We start from the raw sequence: 10,222 nt of genomic DNA on the forward strand, positions 1-10,222 counted from the left end.
TGAAGCTGGTTTATGGTCTCATGTTTTTAATTCATTTTTTATATAAGATGTTAAGTTGATGTATCCATGCATATATATTTTATTTGTTAAAAATGTATGTGTGAATAACAATACAAATGTTTCTCTCACAGAAAACACTATTTAATCAATTATATATAACAAAAAACATTTTAATGGGACAGAACGAAAGTAAAAAGCATTCTAAATTTGTTTAGTACATTTTTTAATTCACAATTAGACTGTTCACAATCGTACCGAGTGTATATTAAAAATGAGCAAAAGGCCTTTTAACAGTAACTGTAACTGTACTGCCATTATCCCGGGTCTTTGCCTCTTACCTTTCAGGTAGGCAACAATAAAATTGCTATCTGTCTCAGCTTTTCTGCAGTGGAAATGAGTTTGAAAGCAATTTGGGCATGTCACCCCCAAGGGAGAGTTGATATTGATTTACCATGAACCACCAATGGGATCTAAAGCAAAAGGAGCAATTTATCTACAAATAAGAAAACTCACAGAGAAATCACATTTTTCTACATAGCTGACCTACTTTCTGTCATGGAAGCCTCCAGTGTCTCACACTCGTTCTGCCCATTCTCAAGGCTCAGACTCAGGCTTTTGTCCAAACGTCTGCTTGCTTCACATGTTTGCACAATGAAAAGTATGTTTTACCCTGCCAGCTTCTCTGCACTGAACTAAGATTGTATGAAATTGACAACTACCTTTAATTCTGTGCATTTGTGTGTGTGTGTGTGTGTATATGAGTGTGTGTGGTTAATGTAATCATTGACCTTTAATGTGTAATCAACACTGTAATTTGATGGAGAACCAGTCAGTGTGTCCCACTCACCCCTAACTCACCCCGTCTTTTCTGTTCCATTTAGAATGACACATGGGGACAGCAGTACTCCTACGCACTTTTCAAAGCTATGAGCCACATGTTGTGTATTGGGTACGGCATGTACCCCCCAGTAGGCATGACAGACGTCTGGCTGACCATCCTCAGCATGATCGTGGGTGCTACCTGTTATGCCATGTTTGTGGGCCATGCCACTGCACTTATCCAGTCTCTGGACTCATCTCGACGACAGTACCAGGAGAAGGTGAGTAAAGATGTAAATGGTATTCGCATGATCTTGAGATGTGAAATTACCTTGTTTTAGTGTTTTATGGCCTTGTAATTGACTATACTTGGAAACACAAACAAACCCAAAAAGGTAAAACTAGGGCTTAGCGCCTTCTGGTCGTTAGCTTTGAAGGCGGGGATGTTTTCCACTCTGCCATGCCCTCTGTGGGCCCAGCATGGGCGATAATGAGCTGAGCTTCTGGGCGGCCACAATGCCCACCATCTATAGCGAGATGGAGACACCAATGACCCCTGGAGAATAGCAGTAGAGGCTTGAAAAGTTGCACGTACATGAAAGTGGGAAAATCGTATTGAAAAAGGGCAGGAAAAAGAACAGTGAGACAGAGAGAGGAACAGATTAGTTGATGTAATGTGTATGTGGTACATTTTCCGATATATATATACCAACTTCTCAACAGCTGCTAAGGTGAAAATCCTAACAGTAAAACCCATAAGAAGGTATGAGACTAATACCCTTGATCTTAGAAACTGTTTAATGGGTGGAGAGTAAAAGCATCTCCCAGCTCCATACATCACACGTGCTGCCAAGTGATCTGAACAGCTGGCCCGTCTCAGCACCATTCAGCATGGGCTGCTGAAGCCACCGGCTTCCATCGCCCCCTGAGGCGCTTTAAGGATCCCTCAGCCAGCTGAAAAAGGCTCCCCCCGTGCTCCACTCCTTCCCTGAGCGTATGTCTGCACAAAGGTTATTACTGAGGACTGCAATTAATTTTTAAGAGTGTGGACTCTCTTTTTTTCTTCTTACGAGGCTCAGCGATAAGGCACACTGTTGAGTCCACCATCATTGCATGTTCATCTCACAGTGGGAGACAGCTGTCTTGTCTGGCCTGTTCGATATAAGCTCCCACCTCTCCACTCATCAGGTTCAAGTCTTTCTAAGATTTACATCTATTTTTGCCCAAGGCCCACCTCTCACTGGTGTGACAGTGGGATCTTCTTCCTGGAGATTCCCCTCTGCTCTTCTGTGTTAGACTAATTTCAGTAATCTACATGCTCAGCAAGTAGACAATCCCTGCACTACTGAGAAGACAGGTGGCAGTTTTCAGGAGTCTATTGGTCTGTCACATCAGCGACAGGTGCTTCTGTCCGCAGGAAGTCAGAGAACTCAAACTGAAGAGAAACATGCTAACTGAGCCACCACTGCGTTCAACACTCCACTACAAACTAGATTATAATTGTCCACCTGTTTGTTTCACAGGAAGTCCATGTCGGATAAAAAAATCCTTTCATTATCTATTTACTTAAAAAGAGTCACACACGAAGACAGGAGAAGATTTTTAACCCAGTTTACTTGCACGTTCACACAGGATTACACAGATGTTTCATTGAAGCCCTGGTCGTGAAGATCTGCACCGGACAGTGTACAGGAAGTGTTTTTATAATGCTTATCAGCACGATGACCTCAGCATCTCAGAGGCATCAGATGCCTGCAGGCTCCTCTCTGAGAGAGAAAAGGGAACTCTCTGACCTCACACACGGTTCAACATTAGTTTAGCATTAGCAGTGATAAACATCTATAAACCTTTATCTAAATTCCCCTGCAGTGACTCTATCAATAAATAAACTCTGTCTTTGTTTGTAGTTTGTTTTTGTTTAGCAAATATGCGTACAGTAATTTGACGAACTATTCATACTGTCAAGATGTTAACATAAAAGTTATGTTAGTATACTTACATAAACAACTAATGTCTACAAGTCTTTTATGATAGATTCCTATATTTTATTAAAATTACAAGAATAATTTGGGACTTTCAAAGTTGATGTTTTGACTTGACATGAAAAAAACTAAACTGGTTGAACTTAAGTATTTATGAGAATTAAAAATGATAAAATAAAACACCCAATTAAAAAAAAAATCATAAGGTTTTAATTGCGGGGGTTTTAGAATGCCTTTTAAGGTAAATTCGTTTAGCTTTTTATAGTTTTTTTATTTATTTTTTACAATGCATCCTATTTACCTTTTAATGATGGTATTATGAATTATTGTGTGTTATAAAAAAAACGTGCTTTTCAAAAATGATAAATGTTCAGGCATAAAATGACGCTGTATTTGCCAATGTAAAAAAAAAAAAAAAAACCCAGTTAATCAACAAAACACCTCATGTTTAGAGATTTAGCAGTGACAAACTGTGCCTATAAGAGCTAGGCCTTCAGTTAGGATGAAATATAGTAACATCCCATTCAAGGCTAAAGTTAAAGACCTCTACAACCGATTGCATCACTTTCTTTTTAGTTTCAATAAATTCTGTAATTTGTGAAGCTTCTCTTCTTTGTATTCATAAAGTGTGACATCTGACTTACGGTGTCATTTTTAAATGGTCACTAACAACAAAATAAACATAAATGCTAACGTACCACTAAACAGTAAAACCAACAGGGACAACCCTCTGGAACGCAAAACCTAAAAAAGTTCACCTGTTGTCCTTCTTTACAGTTACTAATGTGAATGCTCAGTCATTATTTTGCTTTGTAGTCTTGATAGTTTCATGCCTTCTTCAGATTTGTTGAAATACCCTCAGTCTAAGCAATATTCATATCTAACTCTGTTTTAGCTGTGCTCTACAGCAGTGTCTCAAACTTCCACGATCCGGTACTCGGGGGTCCGCAAAAAAACAACAAAAAAAAAACTTATAATACATGGATGCTTAATAACCCATTAAAATACACCAAAATGCAGGAAATCACATCTATTTTATTCAAATATCTCTGGGGGAGGACCCCCAGACCTCCCTCCCCTCACCCACTATTTGCATTCTGGCATGGATGAGTTTAAAATCAAGCCTGTTACTTGGTCTCACTACTGCAGTTATGATTCTGTTCAGCTTTTGTAAAGAGTTTTCTGTAATAATTTGAAGAAGTGTCAATACATTTATTGCATTCATTATGTGAATAGGTACATTTTTAAAGTGGGTTTTGATACTGTTCATTTTCTCAAAACTGCAATTTTTGGAAATTGAAATTAAAAATGTTGTTAATGTGTGTCTTGAATGAAAAATACCCCATGTTTGAAAGTAAACAAATTATATTAACACTATTAAAAAACCAGGTCTTAAGTATTTATGTTACACAAATATTTCCAATGCGTTAAAGAGACAAATTGAAGAAAATTATTTAATAAACATGAGGGTTTTGAGGGGGGTCCCTGAAACCTGTTCTTCCCTGTAAGGGGTCCTTGAACCCAAAGAGTTTGAGAACCCCTGCTCTACAGTCATTCAGACACAACATTACATGTCGGGCTTACAATGCAAACTAATTTATAAACCGATTTGTGTGTAAAAGTCAGATGAAAAGTACGTAGGGGCGTGGTGCCTAATTTTACGCATGTATTAGTAACTGTTAAAAGTCTTATATATGTCCCAAGATTACCCGTAAGGCTATGCTGCTCACATATTCTCTTAAACCAAAGTTCATGCTCAGTAATCCAGATATAAATCCAATGATGTTCAGTCGGTTTATTTTTTTTGCTGAGACAATTCGTCCTTCATCCAAAGGACTTCTTCAGTCCGAGGAGTCCCACAAGCACCAACTCCCATGGTGAAAAAAAAAAAAAAAAAACAGTTTGATGGTGGTAAGATGGTTTCTGGAACCTGCCCTCTCTCACGTCAACTCCTCTAAGGCAGCCATGCCAAAATGGTTCAAATCACCAAAGTTCATGCGCAATAATCCAGGCACAAATCCAACAACATTCAGTTAGGTCATCGGGACAGTTTCTTTTCATATTCTCTTACGATCACGTACATAATGCAATGTCAATAACTCACACAGACATGTAACAATAACCCACACAACTTAATGTTTCTGTAAAATCGTATCATGCAATGAAACCAAAACACAAATTTAATATTGAAATTATCAACATAAACCTACATGTGATATTTAACTTTCATTATTTTTAGAGCAACTACAATTTCTGTGTTGATTTTTGAATTTACAGATTGCAAATCAATGCATCACAGATCTGTACCGGGTAAATAAATAAGTAAATAGATAAATAAATACTAATTAAATAAATAAATAAATAAAAAGCTTTGCAAGGTTTTCCTGCAGCCTTAAGGTCCTGTGTTTTGGTTCCACCTACTTTACATCAGCAATCTGATTGGTTAATTTTTAACAACTCATCCGGACGGCACTTTGACTTCCGTCAGCCTTCTCTAATGAAAGTGAAGTCCAAACCAATGAGAGCTCCTTCTCTTTCTGCCTGAAGACAGAAAATAATAATAATAATAATAATAATAATAATAAGCTTAGTGGATAACTATTTTTATGAACTAAAACAATAAATAAACAAACTGCCCAACTACAAAGTAGTTTAGAGAAAATAAGTGAAATTAGGAAAAAAATACCTTGAAAATATTTATTTTATGTAAAATAAATATTACATAAAAATTTTAAATGTAACATTTCATTTGCGTTGAATTTGTTGGATTTCTCTGAAGGTGATGAAGGCCCAGAGTGCTCCTTATTGAGATTTAATAATAAAATTAAAAATATTATAATCTTTGACTTTTGATAGCTGATGAAAAATGTTCTTTCCATCTCCAACTATGGCTTCAAATTTTTTTTTTCTTTTTTTAATCTTTTCTATTGAATATCTTATTTAGTGTCCAGTTTTGAACAGCTCTGGTTGATAAAACTCTACAACTGTAACACAAACGTGGGTTATTGCAAAATTACTTACTACTTCTCTTTATAAATATTTTAATTAGTTTTAAAAAGATTACTCATGAGTTTGCAAACCCTTCACAAAGCATAAGTTATCCTTAATAAAAACAGTTTTAAAACTGTTTATACAATAAAGCAGGATCATTTTTGTGCAGGATCAAGTGTTGAACTTTTATTAATTTCTTCAAAATTTAAATTTTAAGTATCAAATATTTGTCAGTAAGTTAGCTGTATGGAAACACTATGACTGCAGATACAACACTTGCTTTTGATATGTAAAGTTATTTGGTTAAAAATTACTTGAACAACTTGGAGAAAATTACATTTACCTAAATGAATAACATATATTGCCAAATAGAGTGCGCCTCAGTATTTGAACAGTTTTATTATTATTATTTATTACTCTCAATACATCATAAAGCTTTTAAAAAACTTGTGAATAAACTAAATATTAAGCATTAATAAATACTTCAAAAAGGGGACCTGGTGCTACAGCAAATTATAAAGTAAATTTCATGTTACCAGTTGGGGTCTACTGGTTATTTTTAAGAAAAAGGTAATATTTAGTGTTTTTATATGTTATCAAAGAAGCCACTGAAATTAGGTTAAAAGTTGAAAGTAGATAAGTGCTTCATCAGGTAGATGTTTTAATTTATCTGCACTGGAATTATAAAGTGTAAAACACTATACATTAGTTAACTTATCTGTATTTAGTACAAAGAAGAATTGAATTGTAATTTTAGTGAAAGTGGATTGATTCAAACAGCATTGTTACCGTAAGTTGTTTTTGCATCCGTCCTCTGTAAATAATATGTAAAAATAGAGCACACAGCTTTCATGGCTATATGGCTAAGATGAAAGGCCATCTGTCCAGTTGACTTGCAGAGGTGATATCAAAAAGACTTTTCTATTTAGATGGAAAACATTGCATTGAATTTCCTGCATGGGTCATTAAGACAACCAGCCTGTAAAGGAATGTGAGCAGTGTTCAGAAAAAAAAAAAACATAAGCAAGCAAATACATTTTTGTCAAATATGGTAAAGATTGAAATCTAATTTGCACAATCTTTTCCCAGTAAAATTTTGGAAAAAAAAATGTGTATACCTTAATGTGAAAAACGCCTAAACTCTGAGAGCAGGATGCACGTTGTTTGTGAAAGAAGATGAGGAACCAACCAATCAAACGTGAGGGGGATTAAAGTGTAGCCCCCACTGAGAAAACAGCTTTATTAGACCGAGTTTTTACTTTGATAAACTAATTCAAGGATTCAAGGATCTTTATTGTCATTCACATCACATGTGGTACATGAGGTGGAACAAAACTATGTACACAGAGTCCCAAAATAAGAACTAAATCGAACAGTCCTTAATGTTTTAAAATATAAAAATTCAAGAATGAGTATCAGAGTCAGAGTTTCTTTATTGTCATTCGCACCTCATGTGGTACATGTGGTGGAGCGAAATTATGTACACAGGGTCCCAGTTACATCCAACAATGTTTAAACTTAAAAGATAACTGTGACATTGTCATGTCTTCATTCAAACTCCCTACTCTGACTAGTTGACATCGTTTGTAATACACCAAGTTGTGCCCTGACATGAACCATTTATTCATTAAGGACTTCGGGGTTCAACACACAGTAGTTGCATGACGTAGAACTTGTCATTTTGTATTATGGAAACCATTTATGTCCCTCAGCAAAATGTTTTTGATGGAATATTTATTAGAAAGAAATAAAAAGCTTGCAAGATTTATAAAGGCTGTATTTTGCACCATTATTTTACTAACCATAACTACATTCAGCATTTTGGTAAGTGAGTGGTGAGCCAAGCGGCTCAGCCAACCCCCACCCAGAATGGAACATAGAGTCATTAGTGGTCCTACTTAATTGCATGTTGGCGTATAATGCTGCCATAGTGGCTCTTTATTATATATATATATTTTTTTTTTGATTAGATATTGAATGCATTTGTGCATGTTGCAGGGGCTTTTTCTTAAAAAAAAAAATAAATAAAAAAGTTGAGCGTAAATGAATCATTTTAACAGCCCTGACAGCTTTTTCCTCCATTTGACCTATTTTTTTCTACGCAATTGTCTTTATAGAATGAGAGTGTTACTCACGTAAGAGTCTCTCCGAATGAAGCAATGGTATTAATATTTTACTCACAACGGGATTCTATCAGATCACATACTAATAACGCTGTGCGAAATATAATGAACACAGCATCCGGCTAACTCCCAGAAGAATTCTTCCTTCTTGTCTCAGGCACGTTGAGAAGCTTTATCACACAGACAGACAGGGGACACAAGATGGCTGCGCATGTGACTGTGTGTGCACAGCACAGCGGATGTCTGTCACTCCAGCTCTCTGTAAGCTGCTCCTCATTTGTCACTACAACTCTTCAGTGTGGTAATTTGCACAACGGTGAATAAAGGGACACAAAAGCCATAATCCCATTCATCTGTAGGTGATTTGAGATCCTCGCCGTACAGAGGCTTTTAGATTTAATTCTGTTTAGGATAATAGAGCGATGTTCTGTGTTTTGTTTGCAACTGATAATGAAATCAGCGATGCCCAGGAGAAAGCATGTTGTGGCAAGTTAGTCCCAAAAGGTCTTAAAAGTAAAGGCAATGGGATGCTGCAGACTCACCCCTTTACATCTCTAATTAACACGAGGCAATTAAATAATGCTCTTTGGGGAATTGTAAATAAGAAGCCCAAAGCCGATTATTTGAGGGGGAAGAGGCCCTGGAGATCTTCTGTACCCCTAATTCAATTTCTCTGATTAAAACCTTTCAAAAAATACAGTAAACAGACATTAACGTGAACCATTTTTTAAATTATTTACAATTATACTTTCTAAACATTTAAATACAGTTAGCATGCAATGATCTAACACAGGGTTTGTCAAACTTTTTAAGGTTCAGGGAGTCCTTAAAGGGGAGAAAAAGTTTCAGGGACCCCCTCATAACCCTCATGCTTATTAAATAATTGCACATATTTGTGTAACATAAATATTTAACACATGTTCTTTAATAGTGTTAATACAATTTTTATACCTTTAAACATGGGGTATTTTTCATTCAAGACGCACCTAATTAATACAATGTTTAATTTCAACTTCCAAAAATTACAGTTTTGAGAAAATTAACAGTATCAAAAACCACTTTACAACTTTACCTATTCACATAATGTGCATACATGTATTGACACTTCTTCAAATTATTACAGAAAATTATTTTTGTCAAATTGAACAGATTCATAACAGCAGTAAGTCACACAGGGCCTGATCTGTAAACTGAGTGATGCTGGAACGCAAATAGCAGGCTGTGTGTGTGTGTGTGTGTGTGTGTGGGGGGGGGGGTCCTTCTCCATAAAATTTTGAATAAAATAGATGTGATTTCCTGCATTTTGCTGCATTATAACAGGTTGTAAACATCTACGTGCTTGTAAAAATAAAACAATCTATGTTTTTTTTTGTTATTTTTGCGGACCCCTAAGCAAGGCTCGTGAACCCCCAGGGGTCCGGGGTTTGAAAACCACTGATGTACACAGGAGGTGAAAATTATTGGAATCAGGAAATAAAATATTCATAATTTGGGTATTTTTCATTTTTAAGCTATAAGTTTACCTTACAGTCTCAGAAGTCAGGTCAGGTCAGGTATGTTTTGTCATTGTCAAGGCCTTGAAGACCAGCACATAAATAAGGACGGGTCCATGTAACAGGCCTGGTTTTGCCCTGCAGGTCATTTTATTCATCACAGTCAGCCCAAGAATGCTCTTGAGAAGTTCAAAATATTAAATCTCATTTAGCTTTACAGCAGTTTTCAGTCGATTGGACCTGACAGATGAAAATAATCGATAATAATAAGTTGTTACATTATCTTCTTCTGATTGTCGCTCACATAACTTTCACTGCTGAATCAGAAACGCTTGACGAACATTCTCATATATGAATTTTACTTTTAATGCCTATAACTTTGTCTGTGCAAGAGTCATTATTATCATTTATAATAACATGATGAATGTAAAATAAAAATGTATATATTGGCATTTAAGTCTTATGTTAGGTGACCCATAACCTTTGACCCTGCATCAGGAATTTAGAGAGGAAGAAAACTGAGACTGGGTAGAACAATAAATGTTTAGAAAGTATAATTAAGTGGCTGACACGTCTTTTGGGGAAATGAATTATTCATAGTTTTTTTGGTAAAAAATTTGCATCTGCTCAGAAATGTGCATGAGAGGGAAGGGAATTGGGAAAAGAAAATGTATGATAAAAGAAAGAAAGGAGAGAATAGAAAAGTATAAATGATAAACTGTTTTTCTTTTTTTTTTTTTACAAAAGAACAAAAATAAAGTTTCTTGTGTACTGAATGCCTCCCTCTTCCAAAAGGAGCCATTTAAAAAAAAAA

General features: G+C 35.7%; 1 protein-coding gene across 1 annotated transcript in view; it reads left to right on the forward strand.

Moving 5' to 3' along the window:
• Positions 1 to 10,222, forward strand: part of LOC119430125 (potassium/sodium hyperpolarization-activated cyclic nucleotide-gated channel 4-like) — a 40,578-nt gene that overhangs the window by 4,658 nt on the left and 25,698 nt on the right. The window contains exon 2 of the mRNA XM_037697562.1: positions 882 to 1,100. Coding sequence (XP_037553490.1) covers positions 882 to 1,100 — 219 coding nt within the window. The remainder of the gene's footprint in view (positions 1 to 881; positions 1,101 to 10,222) is intronic.

This window comes from Nematolebias whitei, chromosome 2, assembly GCF_014905685.2.
Source record: "Nematolebias whitei isolate Nwh7 chromosome 2, NemWhi1, whole genome shotgun sequence".
In the NCBI taxonomy this organism is placed as follows: Eukaryota; Metazoa; Chordata; class Actinopteri; order Cyprinodontiformes; family Rivulidae; genus Nematolebias; species Nematolebias whitei.